This window comes from Dipodomys merriami, unplaced genomic scaffold, assembly GCF_024711535.1.
Source record: "Dipodomys merriami isolate MVZ:Mamm:240054 unplaced genomic scaffold, mDipMer1.0.p SCAF_2, whole genome shotgun sequence".
Taxonomy (NCBI): Eukaryota; Metazoa; Chordata; class Mammalia; order Rodentia; family Heteromyidae; genus Dipodomys; species Dipodomys merriami.
In genome coordinates, this window is record NW_027203381.1 from 113,517,297 (window position 1) to 113,540,379 (window position 23,083).

The window sequence follows — 23,083 nt, forward strand, 5'->3', positions numbered from 1 at the left end:
ATATTGTCCATCATGGAAGATCTTCAGGAAATGCTGTACCCTGTACGCCAAGACCTATAGCCTCTGTCTCCTGAGTCATCACTCAAGCCAGTCCAGGGACCAAGAACTCAGACTTCCTGTGTATGAAGAGCAGGAACAGCTGTTCAACCAGGGTCTAAGAGACCACAGTCCGTAAGTTCAAAGCAGAAAAATAAAAAAAATCTCTCATGGCACTGATTGCTTACCAACTCCTCTGCACATTTCCTTCCTTGGATGAGTAAATAGTGTGACAATTTCATCAGGGTCCTGTGACAATTCCATGCAAGTGGAAAGAATGAAAATTCAGAGCCTTTGAACAGGGATTTTGTTTTGTTTTGTTTTGAATGGGAAAGGATCGTGGTGGTAGTTCGGGGTTTCTCGGTGTGTAATCCGAGAGGCCCATCCATCTCTTGTGCGACAGCAGAAATTTTCAACATTAGGAGTGGAACTTTGGATTTCTCACCAGCAGCTGGGTGTGCTGTACCTCACTCAGTGCCCAGGCAGATGTAGCTTTTAAATATAGTTGCTCAGCGACCTGCCTTTAACAAGCCTGTCAGATCCTGGCACCCTGCACCTGTGTCTTGTGAGGCTCAGGTGGAAGAGGGGGGACACCCAAACCTAACGAGTCTGTCAAGATGGCTGCTGCTGGTTAAAGTGTGTCCTCCTACAATTCATATGCTGAAGTGATTGTATTTAGAAGTCTTGAAAAATGTAATTAAGCTGAAATGAGGCCACATGCATAGGTCCTACACCAGTCTGTTCCTACAAGAAGAGGAAATTTAGGCCCAGAGATGTGCATACACGGAAGAAAGGTGAGGTGAAGACACACAGAAGTCATCATTTACAAGCCAACAAGAAAGGCCTTGAGAGAAATCATCCCTGCAAATGCCTTGGACTTCTTGCCTCCATGTGAAAACGCCTTTCTGTTATGTAAGCCATCCAGAAAAGTGGTACTTTGCGATAGCAACACTAACCAATGGTTTCTATGTCCAGACCAGTGGGTGTCCCAAACTCCAAGGCCACCTCTAGCAGTCAGGCTAAGGCTCTTGAGCTGGCTACTGAGCTCTTTCTTAGGAGATCTTTTTAATAGCTTTTCTCTGTAGGAAAGAACCCTTTCTCCCACTCCCTGCCCTGCTCAATTCTGTTCTCAGTACCAGCAGCCCTGCATTGTGGAGAAACAGCCTTCTCTGCAGTAGGGATTCTAGTCTTGCACATGGGGCCCCTGGTTGCTGTGGCTATGTGGCTCAGTATGGTCAGTGGAAAGACAGGGGAAAAGCCTTCTTTTTGAAAATAACCACTGGTTTCTATAACCATCAAAAGAATGAAGTGTCTTAAGTTCTAATTAGAATTTTGTAAGGGATACATTTAGGAATAAATGGTTAGGAAGCAGGGCACTGGTGGATCATGCCTGTAATCCTAGCTACTGAAGAGGCTGAGATCTGAGGATTGCACTTCAAAGCCAGCTTGGGCAGGAAAGGTGATAGACTCTATTCCAATTAACCCCCACGGTCCCCCTACCCACCCCAAAAAACAAAGTGGAGCTATGGCTCAGTGATAAGAGCACTCGCCTTGAACAAAACAGTTCAGGGACAGGGCTCAAGCCCTGAGTTCAAGCCCCATGACTAACAAAAAAAGAAAAGATTAAAAAGTTAGAACGATCCATAAAACCATTTTATGATTAGTGGTTTAAAGGACATTTACATATAATTTAATCTGCATACAATTTATGCCAAGCCACAAGTGAAAAAGTTGAGCAAGAGTTTAAGTGCCTGAATTCAAGTCCTAGTATTAGCATGCATGCACATGTACAGAGATACACACACAGACACACACACAGACGCACAAAGGTGTTGTTATTGTTAATGACATATTGTCCTGTGATTCTATTCCTGGAGTTGACTGGATAGCTCAAAGAACAGAAATGGTGTCTCATGATTGTCAGGTTGTTCCTTCTGTGACTGGGAGGGGAAGGGTCTTTTAGGCCTCTGTCTCAGTTTCTGGTTGTCCCAGGTGCTTTTGGACTTGTAAGAGCATTGTATCTGTGTCTTCACATTGTCTTTTCTCTGAACATCTGTCTCTTGTCCTAATTTCCCCTTTTATAGCCTTATATTAGATTGGATCCCATCTTAATGACTTCATCTTAACGTGATTGTCTGCAGAGACTCTATTTATAACTTAGGTCCTATTCACAGATTCTGAAAGATTCCAACATCTTTATAATTCAACCCATAACATAATGTGATATTTTTTTCTCTCTTATTAGATTCCTAAACCCCTTTGGTTTTGCACAGTGAAGAACAAGAGACAGGGGGGTGCAGTGAAAGAGGTGGGGTGGTCAGATCCCCTTGGACACCAAAATCCTCAGGTGCTCAAATCTTTTAGATACCAGAAAATAGCATTGTGTTTGCATAGGACCTAGACACATTCTCCTGTATACCTTCAACAGCTCTAGATTGCTCACAATATCCAGTACACTGTCAGTACTATGTGAACATTTATGGTATTAAAGGACTGTCCCCTGAAATTCATGTGTTGGAAAGGCAGTTCCTTGTGTGGAAGTATTGACAGGTAGCTTCAAGAGCTGATCACGTGGCGGAGTACCACCCTTATGGATAGATTGTCATTCTCAATGGGACTGGATTAGTTACCATGAGAACAGATGGTCACAACACACAAGACTGACCTTTGTATTTCTGTCTTCAGCATATGACCCTTTGCCTTTCTGCTCTTCCTCCCTGTTAGGACACAGTGCATGGCCTTTACTAGAAGCCGAGCACCTGGCAGCCAGCTCCATGTTCTCGAATTTGCCAGCTCCCGGTACATGAGCTAAATAAATTAATTTCCTTTATAAATCACACAACGAGATGTTTAATTGTAATTGTGAACTTGATTGGATTGAGAACTGTATGCTGTAATTTTGGGTGCATCTTCAAGAACATTTCCAGAGAGAATCAACTGCAGTGGAAAGTCCTGAATGTGGGCTGCACCATCCAGTAGGCTAGGGGCCCAAAGGCAATAAAAGAGAAGCAAGACGCATAGCTTGTCCCTCTCTTCTTGCTGTCCAGCATGGGTGAGCTGCTCTGCTCTGCTTTGCCTTGCCTCAGGCCCAGAAAACTATGGAGCCATCCGACCATGGAATGAAACCTCTGAAACTTTGCATCTGTTTTTTTTGTCAGGCATTTATCGTGGGAATGAAACACAGGGACATCTAGTCTGGGGTATTTTGTTACAGGAACAGAAAATAGATGAAGACATGACATCACTCTCATCTCTGTTTCTCACTCCACATGGCCTTTCCTCCATGTTTCCGCATCTCCGGCTCTCATGAAGGCACCTGCCATATTAGGTTTTTGGTCTGCCTAAATGGTCCTATCTTGACTGACTACATCTGCAATGACTCCATTTCCAAGTGGGCTCACATTTGAAGGAGTGAGGATTCCAACTTATCTTTCTTGGGGAACCCCAGCTCAGCCCATAGTATTCCAAGCTGAGGTAGTATTTACCACTGCCCATCTGCTTTCCCCATTTCCTTCTTTGCCATTTTCAGCTTCTCTAGCTCGGTATCTTGGTACTGTCATATTTCTTCCATTTTTCTCATCCTCTATTGGTTTACTTGGCACCATGACCTCTACATACAGGTTGCTTTTTTTTTTTTTTTTTTTTGCCAGTCCTGGAGCTTGAACTCAGGGCCTGGGCACTATCTCTGAGCTTCTTTTGCCCAAGGATAGCACTCTACCACTTGAACCACAGCACCACAACCAACTCTTTCTGTTTATGTGTTACTGAGGAATCAAACCCAGGGCTTCATGCATGCTAGGCAAACACTCTACTGCTAAGCCACATCCCCAGGCCTCCAGGTTGCTTTTTGATACTTTCCTTTCTGGTTTAGTCCTTTTCTACCCTCCCGATCTTCAGTTCTTCATGACATGAATCCATCCTGGCTGGCTAGAAACAAACTCTAATTATGTATGCCACATCCCAGCTGAAGAAGGCCAGTCTGTAGATGTACAAAGCAGATTCCACATTGAGAGCCCTCTGTCATCAGTTTCTCTCAGTGCTTCTGGTGAGTTCTTTGCTGTCTTGAGTGTCCTCTCTGTGTGTAGGGGGCGGTGGGCAGGGGAGAGTGTTACTGGCTACCTCTACTTTCTGTTGGCACCCATGCCAGGTATTCCCATCTAGGCCCACTGAGATTGATTAACAGGGCCTCCCCCCATATTCCTGGCATAGAGCAGTGTCTCCCACATCTGCTCTGCTTCTCAATGTCACCTGTCCTGCTCTGTGGGGTATGCCAACAGTGGTGATGGTGTGTTGCCTTCTGTATCTCAAAACTGCAGGACTGTGTAGGGTAGAGCTGGATCTTAGTCATTTTAAGCACATACTGGTTGTGAAGATCCCCCCCCCCCACCACCCCCCCCCCCCGCCCCCGCCACCCGTGAGAAAGCTCTGGCTGCACGTCTGATTTTCCCACGTGGTTCCAAGTCTTTGAGCCTGGCGCTCTCCACATGGCCACCCTGAGCCCTGTGAGCACAGTGACACGGAGTTAATCAGTGTCTGGAAGTCAGTCTTTATCTAAAGGCAGCTGTGGGTTTATTGTGGTTTATTTTTTAACTTCCTCATGGACTGGGTGCAGAGTGATTGGAAAGAATTTCCCAGAGGCATTTCAGGACAGACCAGGTGCTGGTAAACTCCTGCGTGCTGGGTTAGATTCCTGGAACCGCTACAATCCACAGCACAAGGTGGGTGGCTTAGAGCAGCAGAAATGTACCACACACAATTCTGGAAGCTTGAAGTCCAAGGTCAAGGAGTTGAGAGAGTCATATGGCCTCTGAAGGAGTTCGGGGGTGGGGAGAATCAGGGGTCACACTGCAGTGACCCATGCTTTCTTGATATTCTTTCCAGCACTGCTCTATGAGCATCTATGGGCATTGTTCCCCTTTCTATAAGAACACCAGTCATTCCTGATCAGGGTCCATCCTAATAACCTCATCTTAAACTACAATCGTGTCTGGAACAACCCTTGTTTCCAAAGAAGGATAGCCTTCTTTGGAAGGTTATTTGGAGGTTCTGGAGCCAGGACTTCAACCTGAAATGTTTTAGGGAACACAGTTGAGCCCATAGCAGTAACTAGCCTGGACTCTTCATCAGAGACTAGAGTTCTGTCTGCTGGGTGGTGTCGGGGAGTCACTGAGGTTGGTCAGCTGGGAAGGGCATACCCTCCGTGATAGTGGTGACCATCTCTACCCACGGTGCCCCTTGAATCCCTGGAAAGACAGCTCCACATGTGTGTACCTGGCTGTTGATCCACTGTTGCTCCAAGGTAGAGGCTCCAGGCTGGCAGGTAGGCAGCTCATCCTGGTGTCCTGTAACAGAGATTGGGAGATCCTCTTAGAGGGAGCTGCTGCTGCTGCTGCTGCTGTTGCTGCTGCTGCTGCTGCTGCTGCTGCTGCTGCTGCTGCTGCTGGCGCTGTTCCTGTTCCTGCTCCTCCTCCTCCTCCTCCTCCTCCTCCTCCTCTTCCTCCTCTTCCTCATCTTCTCCTGCTTCTTCCTCCTTCTTCTCTCCCTTCTCCTCCTTTTCCTCCTTTTCTTACCTTTCTTTCTTCTCCTCCTCTTTTTCTTCATCCTGTTCTTCCCCTTGTTCTTCTCCCTTCTTCCTTCTCTTTTGGCACTGGGGATTGAACTCAGGGTCTTATGCTTGCTAGGCAGGTGGGCTATTGTGTAGCCACTCTTCTATCCCTTCGTTTGCACTGGTTTTTTTTTTCTGGTCGTGGGGCCTGAACTCTTGGCCTGGACGCTGTCCCTCAGCTCTTCAGCTCAAGGCTAGCGCTCTACCATTGAGCCTCAGTCCCACTTCCGGCTTTTTCTACTTATGTGGTGCTGAGGAATCAAACCCAGGGCCTCATGCATGCAAGGCAAGCACTCTACCACTGAGCCACCTTCTCAGACCCTGCACTGGTTATTTTTGAGATAAGAGTCTCTCTTTCTGCTTTGGCATGCACTGAAACCACCATCTACTTCCTTTAGACTTCCCACCATAGTTGGCATAGCAGGCGTGTGCCACCATACCCAACTTCTTCCATGGAGATGGCCTTTTCTGCCTGGACTGGCATGGATTCTCGAGCTTTCCATTCTCAGGGTTCCTCGTAACTAGGATGACAGGCATGAGTCACCAGAACCTGGTTTCAAAGGGAACTTTTGACATCTCAGAGTTCAGGACCTTGTATCTGTCACATCTGTGTTAATTAATAGAGTTGCCAGACACCTTTCCTTCTTAGCCTTGTTCTACCTGTACAGTTTCTTCCCCTGCAGAAGTATTCTGATGATCTGTGTTGGAGGCACTTCCTTCTGTATGACAGATGGCAAGAGCCAGCTCCTTAAGACATCGCTGGTGAAGAGATTAGGGTGTTATGTTCTGCAAGTGACCAGTCCAGGGAAGCCGATACTGTTCTTCCTTGCCTGTGTGGAATTACCGTATGCAACAAACGCACTGGGTGGCCCAACACAGGCCCCACCCAGATCAGATCTCTCCTCTATACCAAGAGTGAGTTGAAAATCAAATTTGGGCCCAGACATGGTCTAGCCTTGGTGGGTTGAAACAAAGTCAACTGAAAACAATAGCCTATTTAGGGGCAGCTATGAATATATCATTCCATGGTTTCAGTTTCTGTAGGAGAGTTAAAGATTTCCTTACGGGATACAGTGCCAACAATCATTTCTTCATAGTGTCTGCTTGCATTTCTCTTTCCTCTGTGTGGAGCAGTTACTCATAGCTTTCTGTCCAGTACACAGATCATGGCCATTTACCACAGAAGATTGACCTTTTTATGTTAAATATTGAAATACTTGATGATTATTGATGTAGATTTGCTTTGGGAAATTTCTTTTGGGGAGGGTATATGCTTTTGACCTGTTGATGTTTTGCTAGCTTTGTATTTTTTTCTTACTTTTCTTTTAATTTTTGGCAGTACTGGGTATTTGGACTTCAGGCTTCATACTTGCTAGGCAACCACTCTACCAGTTAGGTCCAACCTCATCCCTATTAGCTGTATTTCTCAGGTAGGGTCTTGTGCTTTTGCAGGAAGGCCTCAGATGATGATCTTCCTCCCTCCACCTCTCTTGTAGCTTAGATTACAGTGTGAACTACCACACCAGCTTGTTTTTCAAATAGTATCCTAGTAACTTGTACCTGGTTGTGTCTTGAACTTCAGTCCTTCTGGCATGAGCCACTACCCTTGGCACCTTTTGCTAAACTTTAAATGGTTAAGAGTAGGAAGAGTATTTATCTAATATTTCCTAAACTTGGCACATTACTGAAAGCAGCTAAGAAAAGGACAACCCAATGTGAAAATGCTAATGAAAATATAGTGTTCTCTTTTTTTTCAAAGATCGCAGGAAGTGCAGATGTATAAAGTTAGCATGCAAAGATTATACTCATTGGTAGAGAAGTAATAAAGTAGTAAGTGTACTGAAATTCACAAACCAGGAAAACGCGACAGGGAAAGGAGAGACTCAGGTGCCATGTATGCTTGGAGGTGCTTGGATTGTTGGAGTTCAGTTTTCTTAACTCGCCTCATTTCCCACCTGGAGCTTGGTCTCCAGTCCTTGTGCTGTTTCCTCCTTTGTCATCATTAAAATTGTTAAAAAAAAATATTGAGTGTTGTTGGGCTGGGTTATGTCTCCCTCACCATTAAGTCATATATTAAAGTTCTAATACCTAATACCACAAAATGTGGCTGTGTTTAGAGATGAGGTCTTTAAAGAGATAAGTAAGTTTGAATGACAGCCCTTGGGTGATCGGTGCTGACTGGTCTCTGTAAGTAGTGGCCATTGATCTGCACCGCAGACAGCAGGAAGACTGTGGGACCTCAGTGCAAAGATGCCATCTGCAAGCTGGGGACAGTTCCCGCCCTCCTCCCCCCTCCCCCCCCACAAGCCAACATCATTGACAGCTCACTCTTGGTCTTCAGACTTGAGGCACGAAAGAATTCTGTCATTCCAGCCACCCAGCGATATTAAACCTGCCCAGAGATATTAATGACAGTGATTAAAAGAACGTGTGTTAAAGAAAGGCGAAGGATCCAGTGCCTGAGTCTTGGGATATTAGTCAGGCATCCTCTATGAACCTTTACCCCATGGAGAGGAATGGAGTGTGCAAACACACACCCGCCTCCCACTCGTTAGTCCCCTGTGATTTGTGTGTGGCTTGTGTGCCTTTCCTGAGCCCGCTGTCAGCGGCTGCAGAGTGTTCAGTCTTCTCAGGGAACAGGAAGGAGGCCAGGAGGATTTCTGGGGGCCTCACAGGAACATAGATTGTGCTTCATTCAGACTGATAGCATCCACATGAGGAAGGCAGTGCATGGTGGGAGAAAGGCCACGCTCTCGATTGCCGATGAGCACGCGCCCCTCCCCCCCCCTTCACCTGGTGTTCATGTGTCTTGGCAAGGTCTTCTGCAGCGAACTCTCCTGTGTGCATCAGCAGCCTGGGGACTGGGGACAGAGAGATGCGAGGATTCCTGAGCTCAGTGTAGTGCACAGTCTTTCTTTCCCCAATCTGCCAGGCCTGTCCTGCCTCTGACTCTCTGCCTTCCTCAGTGTTGGTTTGCCTGCACTCCCTCCCTCCCTCCATTCCCCTCTCCCCCCTCCCTCCCTCCCTCCAGCTGTCCACTGTCCACTGATCCTGCTGTGCTGTCATTGTAACTGCCATGACTGGATGGTCACTTGTGTGCCAAGCACATTGCACCATTTTCCTCGGCCACTGTATTCATCTGCATTATCCTCACTGGTGCAGCATCTGAGGTTTGTTGGGGGTGAAGTCTCTGGCCTGGGGTTTCTCAGTACTGGAACTCTGACCTTGCTTGGGTTCTAAAAGGCGTGGTTTCATTCTCATGAAAATGTGAGGCAGGTGATCTCCTGTGACTTTGGAGATGAGCCCGTGGCCATTGCTCCATCCTTTCCCAGCTTTGGTTGAGTGTTAGGCTGGGAGCAGGCTGGGTTTTGGTTTAGAGGGTGTAAGTGACTCTTATGAAGCCACTCAGCCAGAATTTCCTGTCTACAAGAGAAGCTTCTTACCACTTCTTCCCTTCTTTGTGTTTGAGTGTAAAACATGCGCTGTAAGTATAAAATGCACAACATACTTCAAAGCTACAGTGCTACAAATAGCTTATAACTCGTTGAAAATTTAAGGGCTGAGACTAGGTGCAGTGGCTTATCCTTGTAATCCCAGCTACTCTGGAGGTGGAGATTGGCAGGATTGGGGTTTGAGGCTAGTCTTAGGAAAAACTTAGCAAGAGTCTCATCTCAACAAACAAGCCGGGTGGTGGCGAATGCAAGTGAACTCAGTTCCTTGAGAGACATGGGTTGGAAGATCAAGGGGCAAAGTCAGCTAGAGCAAAAAACTTGAGACCCTATTTGACAAATAACCTACACAAAAAGGGCTAGAGGCATGGCTCAAGAGGTAGAGTGTTTGCCTCACATGCTTGAGGCACTGTCTGGTTGGATCTAAGCACAACAAAATAGAAGAAGAAAGAGCTAGTCATAGTGCATACTTGAAATCCCAGCATCAGGAAGGCTGAGGATGGGAGGCTCTTGAGTTTGAGGTAGCAAGACCCTGCCTCAAGCAAAAATCAAGAATCCTGAAATAGGGATCATGTGCTGAAAATCCATCTAAATACATTGGGTTGTAGACATTCAGTGAATGAACTTCCCTCGCTTCTTTTTTATGCAGCTAGGAAGAAGATATAAAATTCCATAGGTGGCTGCCACATTTTGGTTGGACAGTGATGGATGTGTGGCTGGGTTGGCTTCCTGATTTCAGGCTTGTGCCTTAAGCCTGCCTGTGTGCTTCTCTTCCTTGTGGATCCTAGAAGTGTCTTGATTGGGAAGAAGGAAGATCATATTCTCTTTAAGCAGATGGACCTAGTGATAGGAATCCCAGCGATCGATCACACCTGTCCTGGTCTGTGTAGCCTGGTGTCTACCTTGCCATCTCAGAATGCTCCACATTGCAGTTTTTGTTTTTTTTTTTCTCCTGTCTTGCGGGAAGCAGTTTCTCATTTCCTACCAGCGGGCTGTATTTCCATGGTGATTTGCTCAGTGAATCGCAGACAGCGCAGAGTATCCCCGGGAAAGTGGCTTCAGACCTCCACGGGTGGGCGTGGGAGGGCTTTCCCCGTGTCTGCTTTGAAAAAAGGTTCCATGTTTTTGCCTCATCCCTCTTAATGAGCTCTGTTGTTTCCACGGGGAAGGAAGTCTTTTTCTCCTCATTTTCAAAGCTGAGGAAAGAACACTTATTCTTTTCATTTACAAAAAAATAAATAAATAAAAAGACCAATTTTTAGCATGCAGCAGCCCAGGAGAATAAGCCTTGGAGAGCTAAGGGTCAGAAGCAATTGAGCTCTGCTACATAAATAGCAGCAATTAATGGACCCCTATAAAAGACAGCCGTGTGTGTCGGCCGGTCTGGCATCCTTTCTGTGAATTGGAGCAACACTGAAATTAATTATAAAGGCAGCAAAGGAAATTTTCTGCTTCCTGTTAAATGAGTACCCTCCACACAGGACCACGTTCCATTTGGATGCGTTTACACACATTGTTTCTTGGGAAGAAGGCGTGAAACCAATTTATTTGCAAAACTTCCCACTGGATCTGGTTAATCACCGTGGCTTTCTGCTTTTTTTGTTTTTATGCTGAATTCAGGCCTGGGCTGCCACAGCCAAGCCCTCAGCCCGCTGTCATTTTCATCCTGGATTTTTGGGGCTTGCCCTTGTTACCCATCCTGCTCAGTTCATTTTCCCCTAGCCTGTCATCCAGATTTTATTATTTCTGAGGAGATTTACAAGACAAGGCATTCTAATGACTGGCTGTCTACTCAGGCTTTCATAACAAAACACCAGAGACTGAGCAGTTAAAACAACAGTCTTAGATTCTCACAGTCGCAGAAGTTTCAGGTTCCAAGATCAAGGTGTTGGCAAGTTTGCTTTCACCTAAGGCCTCTTTCTTTGTCCTGCAGGTGGTCATCGAGTTGCTGTGTCCTCGCACAGCCTTTTTCTCTACGTGCTTGTAACAGCATCCAGACCGCTCTCCTTATAAAATCACCAGTCTGATTGGCTTGGAGACGCACCCCCTTTTGTTTGGTCATGAAGATACGGCCAGGATTAAATTTATGAATACAGTATGTCTTGATCAGTGTCACCCCTTTCAACGTTCTCACTCCTCCCTTCCCTACCACCGCTTCCCTCACTCTGCTTCATTTTGTAGGAGACGCATTAGATTCTTGTCTGCATTTCCGCCCCTCTTCTCCTCTTCATTTGTCTACTGCTTTCTCCTCGATCCCACCCCACCTCTTTGAGGACCTGCTTCTTGATGTTTCATTTTGCTGAATTTTGATGTTGGAGACCCACTCCCCCTCCTCCCCCAATCCTGGGGCTTGAACTCTCTGCCTGGACACTGTCTCTGAGCTCCTTTTGCTCATGGCTAGTGTGTGCTACCTCTTGAGCCACAGTGCCACTTCCAGCTTTTTGCCTGTGGTTAATTGGTGATTAGAGTCTCAAGGACTTTCTTCAGATCTCAGTCTCCTGAGTAGCTAGGATTACAGGCATAAGCCACTCTCGCCCGGCTTGGAGACTCACGTTTATGACAACATTGAACCTTAATTGTGTCTTTGCAAAGCTCCTTTCTCCAAATATAGTCACGTTAGGGGTTCTAGGTTGTTGTAAGCGAGCTAAACCAGAAATGGGGACAGACGCACCGTGTCTTTCCACAATGTCTAAATTCACTAACTAACTCTTAAGTCCACAAGCAGTGTCAGTGTCACTGGCTTGCCTTTGCCCAGTACTGTTGTGTTTACTTGATAGCCACAAGCCCTTGGCAGCACAGGTTGCTAACTCTCAAATCACACAGTACACGTCACACAAACTGTTTTGGTAAATGCCGAGAGGGGGTTAAAGGCCCCACTGGAGTCACCGGCAGACAGCAGATACACAAGCAAGGACAAGACTCTCAAGAAGATCGGATAAGAAGTTTGGTAAAGCTCAGCCACAGAGCTGTTCACAGTGTGGAGTTGTCACATGCAAGACGCAGTCGCAGGAGGATTTGTCAGTTTGCAGTAGCCAATGTGGCACGGACAGGAGAAAATGTCCCGGGACAGAGGCAGAGGTCCTCACTGGCGATTTTCCTGCACACTGCTCGTGGCAGGTGGTCTGGTGAAGGGTTGGTGTGCCTGCCACGTCTCCGACTTGTGGGGTTCCTTCTCTTACAGACCTAGGTGGCATCTTGTGTGATGGATCAGTTCATGTGTCTTGAGGGTCTCAAAGGAACCCCAGCATAAATGCAACTCAGAATTAGAGGGCAAGAGCAAGGTGCAGGGATTCCAGGCTTCTGTTTCAACCTCTTCCTCTTGTGCCAAACATGAGAGTTCTAGTGATTGCCTTTCACCAAGGGCCCTGTTGATAGTTCCTGATGTTAAATACCGCTCCTGGGCTCCTCCTTTATCTCTCCATTATTATCTGAGGTGAGTGTTTTTGTGTCTGTCTCACCCCCCCTCCCACCCCCCGCTTTTAAAACAAGAACAAGTTGGGAGTCATTGGATCCCAAATTCAGAGCTTGGGTGCTCAGCTGCTGTTCTGGGCAGCCCTAGACTGAACAGCAGCATGGAAAGTTGGGTGGGGTTAGGAGAGAAGCTGGAAAGTTTGTAGTCCTTTATTCTTATACCTTCACTCCTCCATGGTGAATACTGTAGAACTGAGGCTGGGCAGATGGCCTGTGGTCTTCCTTGGCTTCCATAACAACATATCATCCTCTAAGTGGCTCAAATCCTGGACATTTGTGTTCTCCCAGTTCTGGAGGCTGGATGTGTGGGATCAATGAAATAATAGGGTTGGTTTCTCCAGAGGCCTCTGCTTGGCTTACAGATGTCCATGTTGTTGTGGCTGCACATGCCCTTTCTGGGCACAATCTGAGAACGAGAGGAAAACTCTAGTGTCTCTTCTTCTCATATTGACACTGGCCCTATTGCATTAAGACCTCATCCTTACAGCCTTACTGTGTCTTGGTCACCTCTTACTTAAGATTTTGTTATGTTCGAGCCAGAGCTTTGAATTCATGGCCTTCCATTTTCACTCAGCTCTCTTGCTTATAACTTCTGTTCTGTCACCTGAGCCATGCCTACAGCCTGGCATTTTTCTGGTTCATTTGGAGATGGAATTTTACCTCTTAAAGACAATCTTCAAATCTAGTTTCCTTGCTTAGGACTTCCTTTGTGTTCATTTTGCAGAAGACACCTGTCTTCTAACCATAATCTTGAAACAAGAAATGTAAAATATCCACCATGTATGACCCTGAAAAGCTACAACTGTTTCATAGCACAGGCTTGTCACCTGCCTCTGTGTCAGGTGTATTTCAAGTGCTTCATAAATGTTCACTGAACAAGGAAAGATTAATTTCATTCCAGCATACAGTACTCATTAAGAAACCAAAGTGTTCTGGGAAAGAAAGCTCATTTCCATGTCAAAAGAAAATTCAGTTGATCGGGACTTCTTATTCCCCATGCATTTCGATGATTTAAAAGTGATTTGCTGGGGAATGAACTTTGTAAAATACAGCATACTATTGTACAAGGGGTAAAGCAGGCACATCTATTTCTGTGATATTACAAAGGAGTCTTGTTGCTCAGTTTATTTTCCTTTTTCTCAGTCATATGGAAGTTCCACTTTCCATCCGACTTTTCATTTTGGAGATTGGAGGCATTGACAATTCTTGATAGGGCTCCGAGTAATACATTTTCAAGGCAGTGAAGGGTGAGCCTGGATGAGGGGCTGAATTTAAATTCCTGCTAACACTGATCCTATGTAAACATTCTCAATGAAGTCAGTAAAGAGGATGAGTGTAGGGCTGGGAATGTGGCTTAAGGGTAGAGTGCTTGCCTAAGCATGCATGAAGCCCTGGGTTCAATTCCTCAGTACCACATAAACAGAAAAAGCTGGAAGTTGTGCTATGGCCCAAAGCCCTGAGTTCAATCAAGCCCTAGGACTGGCAAAACAAAACAAAACAAAAGAGGATGAGACTAGATGGATAGACACTGCTTTGGGATGTAAAGAATATTCTATTCCAGACAGTTCAAAACACTGAAACACGGTGCAAGCTTGTGTCTGTGCTCCGGCAGTGGGTCAAAGAAGTGCACATTTCTTTGTCAGCTGATGAACTTGAATGCTTTTTCACTGTCTCTGTAGGCTGATTGGTTGGAAGTAGAACGGTAATGGTAATAATGACATCAGTTTAGGGCGCATTTAACTAGTGGCAGGCATTGTGCTAAGTGCGTTATGTACGTTATCTTAGGGACCAACTGCTTTATGAAAGTGAACATGGGTGGTTCTGTGCATCTCTCATATTGCTCCATCCTTGGTTTCTCTCTTAATCAATGACAAGGGCTTCTAGCAGGAATCCTCTTCTGACACCGCATTTAAGACTGGGACCTGTCTGCATCCTTTTCTCCTTTCACACTGGAGACAGCCATGCTCCCATTCCATCCCATTCCATTCAGGACAAAAAACCTTTCTGCCTACTCATTTCCTTCCTTAGGGTTTTCATATCCTCCAATCCTCTTATGCTGGAGAGACTTTCTAGTGTGCTTTTCTAGCCCTAGGATTTTCATTACTTTCTTAGATGCTTAGCTTTTTTTTTTTTTTTTTTTTTTAAGGAAACAAAAATTTTGTCCATCACTGGTAATTATCTTGTTATGAACTGGGCAGAGGGGAACGAAGGTAGAGAGTTACCATATTATTTGATCCGTTAACTTTTGAGAAATGAATAATCTGCTTCCAACTGTTATGTCCTAGCATTGTACAACACTTTGCTACTTCCTTTGTTGGAAATGCGGGGGGGGGGAAATCTTTGAAAACAGATTGCTGTGGAAAATTGGGGGTGGGGGTCGCTTTGCATTTCAGCAGCAATGAAGAGCTAGAATTGTGATTTCACAGTGAATTGTCTCCATTGCTCAAGACAGGATCTAGCCGAATACTGGTGGTTCACACCTGTACATCCTAGCTACTCAGGAGGCTGAGATCTGACCAATGTCTGAACCCAGCCTTGGCAGATAAATTTGAGATTAACTAGCAAAAAGCTGGAAGTGGAGGTGTGGCTTGAGTGGCAGAGCACCAGCATTGGGATTGCAATGAATGAGAAGCGTGAGGAGGAGAAAGAGGCTGTAGTTGTTAAAGATGGTGTTTTTGCCAAGCATGGTGGCTCATGCCTGTCACCCTAGCTACTTGGAAGGTGGAGATTGAGAGTTTCAAGGTTTGAAACCAATCTAGGTAAAAAATGTTCATGAGACATCCCCCACTCCCACCGTGTCCTGTCCTACCCCGCCTCACTCTGCTTCTGATCGACTCCTGTCACCTTAGCTACACTAAAAGCTTAAGTAACAGGATTGTGATGCAGGCTACCTAGGAAAAAAGTAAGACACTATTCCAGCCCCCCACAAAAAAAAACCAGAAAGGGACAGAAGCGTGGCTCAAGGGGTAAAGCACTTGACTAGTAAGATTAAGGCCTTCAAGTTCAAACACTAGTACCACCAAAAAAAAAAGAAAAAAGTGATGTTTTTCACGATCACCATGGAAGGTCTCATAGTGCCTGGAAATGTGCCCTAGAGGGGCTGAATCAGGCGACAATTCCTGTCCTTAAAGTTCTTGTCGTCTTCTTCAAACATATAGTTTCTCTTGACTGCAGCGACAAATTTCCATACACTTGGTGGCTTAAAGTAGAAAAGTGAGAGTTCTGGATGCTGAGAGCCCCAAACCAGGCAATTGGTAGGACTTTACACCTACTCCAGAGACTGTTGAAGAAGAATCTGCCCTTGCTTCCTCTAGCTTCTGGTAGCTGGTAGTCTCCCTTGGCCTGTGGCTCCATCCTTGTAAACTGGCTCTTCCTGCACATGCCTTCTCTTCTGTGGATTTTGTGCAAAACTTTCCTCTGTCCCAACAGAGAAAGAGCCTGGTGCAGTCAGGCAAGGCCCACCCAGGAATTCATCTCGTCTCGAGTCCTTGACCACATCTGCAAAGTCTCTCTTTCCAACTCAAGTTGCACTGACAGAATCCGGGGATTAGCACTTAATGTCTTTGGGTGGCCAGTATTCAAACGAGCACAGGCAATTAACAAGCAAAATAAATTATCCTAACAATAATCGTGTGCTCTGTTTTTTTTTTTAAAGGCAGATCGTATTACTGCTGGCTTTTAGACGGTTGTTTATCCATAGTACTTAGATTAAGATTTCATTGCCAAAGGGTGTAATTTTTAAAACATTACAACCACCAAGCCAAGCAGAGACAGAACTTAATAACTTAATTCTACTTTTCAGCCCCCACCCCCATCGCCCAAAAAGGATGATCACACACACACACACACACACACACACACACACACACACACACACACACACACACACACACACACACACACACACACACACACACACACACACACACACACACACACAGCAGTCAGGAATAAACATGGTTTATAAAGCTGTTATTCTAGCACTTATGGAGTGGGTTGGGGCCAAGCCACAGATGTTGTGTGCTGGGCGCACTGACCGCAGACTTGGGGTGGTGCAGGTCTTCTGCTGTGACATGCAGAGACCTGTCCATGCTGGTCAAAGTCCCTTTGCTGATTGCCTTGAGTGTGTGTGTGTGTGTTGGGGGGGGGGGTGCAGATCCTGAGGCTTGAACTCAGGGCCTTGCCACTGTCCCTGATATTCTTTTGGTTCAAGGCTAGCACTCTACCACTTGAGCTACAGTGCCACTTCTGGCATTTTCTGAATAGTTTGTTAGAGAAAAGAATCTCACAGCCTTTCCTACCAGGGCTGGCTTTGAGCTGTGATCTTTAGATCTCAGCATCCTGAGTAGCAAGGATTACAGGTGTGAGCCACCAGGACCTGGCCTTGGCTGTTTTCTATCTTTACAGGAAGGGCCTAAAATTCTCTTATTAAGTTGAAACTGATTCTCTTTTTGTTGTTGTTGTCGTTGATCATGGGGCTTGAACTCTGGGCCTGGGCGCTGTCCCTGAGCTTTTTAGCTCAAGGCAAGTGCTCTAACACTTGAGCCACAGCACCACTTCTGGTTTTCTGGTGGTTTATTGGCGTTAAGTGTTTCACAGCCTTTTCTGCCCAGCTGGCTTTGAATCCCGATCCTCAGATCTCAGCCTCCTGAGTAGCTGGGATTACAGACATGGGCCCCCAGTGCCCGGCTGAAACTGGTTCTCCTAAAGTGATAATAGATTGCGCTGTTTACAGCTAAGTTTACCTTGATGACTCCATGGATTAGCAAGCTATCTGTCACCTGTTGATTAGATCCTGTGTGTGGTGTAGTGGGGCTGGACCCTGCCTTAAAATGCTGAGTTTCTCATGTTGCACAAAAGGAAGCGGCAGTTGGAAGGGTCTCTAGAAGGGAGATGGCTCTTGGCTTGGCCTCTGAGGACTGGGGTGACTTGAATGAGGGCAGCAGGAATACTTAGTGTGACAGCATGTATCGCTGGGGAGTGTGGAGATCACACTCAAGACAGCCTGGTGGCTGGGTGGACCCATGGTGTGTGGCTGACAGAAATGCTCCTCTAGGCAGCAGTGAGCTCGGAAAAGCTTCAGCAATCAAGCAGGATAGCCAGGCGCCGGTGGTTCACGCCTAGCAACTCAGGAGGCTGAGAGCTGAGGATCCTGGTTCAGAGCCAGCCTGGGCAAGAAAGTCTGTGAAACTCTTATCTCCAGTTAACCACCAGAAAACCTGAAGTGGTGCTGTAGCTAAAGTGGTAGCCCGCTCACCTTGAGCTGAAGAGCTCAGGCACAGCGCTCAAGCCCAGAATTCAAGTCCTAAAACTGATGAACAAAGAAAGCATGGCACATGCCTGTAATCCCAGCTACTCAGCAGACAAGTTGGAAGGTCATAGTTAAAGGCCAGTTTAGGTGATGGTGTAAGATCCTGTTTCGGATGAAACACAACAAAAGGATTTGAGGATGTTGCTCAAGTAGTAGAGTTTTTTGCTAGCAAGAATGATGCTTCAGTTCAGTTGCCAGTAATGCAAAAAATTAAAATTAAAAATGCCACCAGAGTTCAGCCTACTAATTTCCAAATGGAGTGTAGACTGAATTCAAGGACCAGTTTGAGGGCCAGAGAAGCTAGGGCAGAACTCTTAACAGTTCAATCTGGCTAACAGGGGCAAGACTTTTTTATTAATATAATCTAAAGTTTGCCCTTGGGGTGTGTGTGTGTGTGTGTGTGTGTGTGTGTGTGTGTGTGTGTGTGTGTGTGTGTGTGTGTGTGTGTGTGTGTGTGTGTGTGTGTGTGTGTGTGTGTGTGTGTGTGTGTGTGTGTGTGTGTGTGCCCTTGGTGTGTGTGTGTGTGTGTGTGTGTGCCCTTGGTGTGTGTGTGTGTGTGTGTGTGTGTGTGTGTGTGTGTGTGTTTAATTGTAGCTAAGACTTTTGAGGACTTTCCTGCCTGGGCTGGCTTCAAATCTTGATCCTCAGCTCTCCGCCTCCTGAGTTGCTAGGATTATGGTTCTGATCTAGTAGTGCCCAGCAACTTGTGCATTTTTTAAAAAAACATTCTTTTCATTGTTTTTTAATAGCCTAATTATGTTTTAGTTGACAAGTAAAATGCACATGTATTTACTGTGTTTAGTGTGATGTTTTGATATGTGTATCGATGGTGATATGATTTCACAAGCTCATTAGCATAGCCATTATCTCAGTGGGGGACATGGGTGTGTGTGTATGTCTGGGTGTCTTTGTGTTGTGTGTATTTTAAGAACACGGAGACTTTACTCTCAACAATTTCCAAGCATGCAATACATTTTCATAAACAGTAGTCACAGTGCAAGCTTTTATGATTTTATCTTGAACTATGTCCGGAAACTAACTCTCACTGCAAATGTATATTTACTTACTTATCTATCATTTATGTATATACCTACACCCTATTCTAATATATATATATATATATATACACACACATATACCTCCATTATATATATATCCTATACTAATCTTGTGCATTGCCTATGAAAGAGGCACTATGTAATTAGAATATATAACAGAAAATATAGTTGCCAAAAAAGGGAAGGAAACAGAAATGGAAGGTCTGTTGTCTTCTTGCCATAGCTGGCTGTGAAAGTATCTGCGGGAGACCGTGGCTTGGGTGTTTGGAGGAGGGTCCAAACCAGCATCTGGCAGATCTCTGTTTCATCAGAGAGGGAAGTAAAGCCATCAGGAAGAACAGGTGGCCAGGTGCTGGTGGCTCACGCCTATAATCCTAGCTTCTCAAGAGAATGAGACCTGGAGGATGAAGATTCAAAGGCAGCCTGGGCAGAAAAGTCCCCCAGACTTTATCTCCAATTAATTGTCAAAAAGCTGGACTGGAGGCATGGCTCCAGTGGTAGAGTACCAGCCACATGCAAGCAATGAGAACTCAAAGCCCTAGTTCGTCTTGTTATTGATGTGCAAACACTCCTGTGTGGGTGCACATACACACACATACGTTTCCCCTTCCCATAGTGAAGAATAATGGGTTTTAGGACTTGGAGGGTGAAATAGTGACTCCCCAAAGGAAAAAGAGAGAGAGAAGTAGTACAGCTTTTGAGTGGAAAAGAGAGAGAGAAGTAGTACAGCTTTTGAGTGGAAAAGATCATCTCCCCTTTCCCTGTATCCTTTCCTCCATCCCACGCGCGTACACACACGTGCGCACAAAAGAGAGACAGAGACAGACAGAGAGTGAAAGAGAGAGAGAGAGAGAGAGAGAGAGAGAGAGAGAGAGAGAGAGAGAGAGAGAGAGAGAGAGAGAGTACCCTGGAGCTTGAACTCGGGGACTGAGTGCTGTTTCTGAGCTTCTTTTGCCCAAGGCTCTACCGCTTGAGCCACAGCTCCACTTTAGGCTTTTTTTTTTTAGTAGTTTAGTGGAGATAATCAAGAGTCTCTCATGTTTCCTGCCTGGGCTGGCTTCAAATCTTGATCCTTAGATCTCAGCCTCCTGAGTAGCTAGGATAACAGGCGTGAGCCACCAATGCCTGGCTCTACACCTATGTTTTTGAACGGGTTTATTGTAGGGAATTTGGTCCAGGAGGAGCTTCCTGTGGGCAGCTGAGATGTGTGGTTGACAGCTGACAGCAGGATGGGTGGTGAGTTCTCCTGAAAGGCCAGTTACCAGGGGTGAGAGGTCACCTGAGCCCGGCTGCTCAGGGTACAGAAAGACTGGGGGCAGGGGAGACCGGAAGAGCCTCATCCTTGCGCCGTACCTCCTTGTGTACCCTAATGGATCCCAGAACTGAAGAAGATTGCAGGGATTGCAGAGGGGATGTTGGTGGACCCAGATGTTGTAGGATGGTGGACAGTCCTGAAAGGGAGCAAGAGAGCCCTTTGCTCTTGAGAAATGTGTTTCTTTCCCACTCCTTCCCCATGGAGAGCCACCCAGACACCATGCAAGATGCTTAAAGCAAATTCCACTCTCTTGCTTTCTAAAGGATTTTTTTCCCTGCTGCTATTCCAGATGTTTACACCAATGCTATTCTATTTAATCATTGCCTTATTTATTTGCAGTACTGAGATTAGAACCCAGAGCCTTATGCATGATGGGCAAGCACTGTTGCTGAGCCCTGATCTATTTTTTAAAATTTATTTTTAATGTTGATACTTGAGCTTGAACTCTGTGCTCTTATTTATTAGCTTTTTCACTCAAGGATGGTGTTAACACTTGGGCCACACCTCCATTGCTTTCTTTTTGCTACTTAGTTGGAGATAAGAGTCTCTTAGATTTGAGTGCTAAAGCTTTTTTCTACTTGGGATCTTCAGATCTCAACCTCCTGAGTAGCTAGGATTACAAACGTGAGCCACTAGCCCCTGGCTCCTAATACTATTTTAGATCCAGTATTTCTTCTGGCAGTGCTGCATTGGTCTTTTGTCTTTTGGATTTGTGTATATCATTTTCCTAGCATTCTTGAGAGAAGTTGAGAAATAACCTTTGCTTGGCAGGGCCTGAAAACAGCCATGTTCTTCGGTTTCTCTTCAGGTGGCCATAAAAGTCATCGATAAGAAGAGAGCCAAGAAGGACACCTACGTCACCAAAAATCTGAGGCGAGAGGGGCAGATCCAACAGATGATCCGCCACCCCAATATCACACAGCTCCTGGATATCCTAGAGACCGAAAACAGCTACTACCTGGTGATGGAGCTGTGTCCTGGTGGCAACTTAATGCACAAGATCTATGAGAAGAAGCGGCTGGAGGAGTCAGAAGCCCGCAGGTACATCCGACAGCTCATCTCTGCAGTTGAGCATCTGCACAGGGCTGGCGTGGTCCACAGGTAGGTAGCACGCTGGGGATGATGGGTAGTTCCAAGCATGGCTGGGGAGCTGTTGCTTACTCCGTTGTAAATTGGGTTCACATCATTGCTGGGGATTCAATGTAGTGGCTGAAGCCAGAGTACGTGGCCTGTGCTCCAGCACTGCCCTTTCATGACTGCTCGATCTTGGGTAAATTCTATCACCTCTCTGAACCCCAGTCTTTTCATCTGTATAATGGGACTAAAACCATTTCCCTCTCTATTCAGTGAGTTAGAATTGCTAGAAGAAGGTCAGGAGCACAGTAAGTGCTATGTAAGTGGGAGTTGCTCTTATTAGTGACAAAGTCAGGAGGCTTTGTGTCTGAAAGAACGATCAGTCATGAGATGGAATGAGTTTGTTTTTCACCCAGTCAGGGGGATGGTGTTCTCATTCTATTTGCTTTCAGGAAATAGCTTTTCCAATCCATCATTCCCTTGAATGGAGTCATCATTTGAATTCTGAACTTGCCCTGCAAATCCAGGGATGGCCCCCCAAAGCCCAAGCAAGCATTGCAAATAATTAAAGAACTCAAACTTGTGCATACCACCTTGCTCTTGCCTGGGAGGGGGCTCCACACAGAAACTGAGTGGAAATGATGTCCTTAGCATTGTTGTTATGGGTGGTGGACACCTAGGATAACGAATAAATTAAAAAAGAATTTAAACCTGGATGCCTGGTGGCTTATGACTGTAATACTAGCTTCTCAGGAGGCAGAGATTAGAGGACTGCAATTTGAGATGGAAAAATCTGCCTGACTCCTTCTTCAAGATAATCAGCAAAAAGCAGGGCTGGAGGCATTGCCCAAGAAGAGGAACACCGAGTGAGCAAGCAAACTGAGCAAGTGTGGGGTCCTGAGTTCAAGTCCCAGTACTGATCCCCCCTCAAAAAGTAAGGTTCCGCTGGGCACCGGTGGCTCACGCCTGTCATCCTAGCTACTCAGGAAGCTGAGATCTGAGGATGATGGTTCAAAGCCAGCCCAGGCAGGAAAAGCATGAGACTCTTCTCTCCAATAAACCACTCAGACAACTGGAAGTGGCACTGTGACTCAAGTGGTAGAGCACTAGCCTTGAGCTGAAGAGCTGAGGGACAGCGCCTAGGCCCAGAGTTCAAGCCCCACAATGACAAAAAAATAAAAAAGTAAGTTCCCTTTTACTAGTAAGTGTGTGGTTATTCTTTAACTGGAATTATAATAAATAATTACTCACCGTGGAGAAAAATTGAAAAGTATGTTTAATTATTTCTTTCAAAATAAAAGTGTGTACATATAAAGTATATTTTTCCTATATTTAAACATTATATTTCCTATATTTAAAGTTCAGGTGTAATCCACATACTCTAAATTTTACCTTATTTAAACATAATTCAGTTGTTTTTGATATATTCAGAGATGTGTGACTTCACTGCAGTACTTATTCCCCAGTAAAGAAACCCTTGGGGGGCTGGGAAGGTGGCTCAGTGGTAGAGCGCTTGCCTTGCATGCGTGAGGCCCTGGGTTCGATTTCTCAGCACCACATAAGCAAAAAGAAAAAAGCCAGAAGTGACGCTGTGGCTCAAGTGGTAGAGTGCTAGCCTTGAGCTGAAGAGCTGAGGGACAGCACCCAGGCCCAGAGTTCAGGCCCCACGACTGGACACCACCCCCCCACCAAAAAAAAAAAAAAAGAAACCCTTGGAAGTGGAGCTATATCTCAAAGTGTGGTACAGCACTAGCCTTGAGCAAA

The 23,083-nt window shown here is 45.7% G+C and overlaps 1 protein-coding gene across 1 annotated transcript in view; it reads left to right on the top strand.

Moving 5' to 3' along the window:
* The window catches only part of Hunk (hormonally up-regulated Neu-associated kinase), a 102,917-nt gene that overhangs the window by 16,393 nt on the left and 63,441 nt on the right, over nt 1–23,083 (top strand). The window contains exon 2 of the mRNA XM_070030562.1: nt 21,054–21,346. Within this exon, the coding sequence (XP_069886663.1) occupies nt 21,054–21,346 (293 nt within the window). The remainder of the gene's footprint in view (nt 1–21,053; nt 21,347–23,083) is intronic.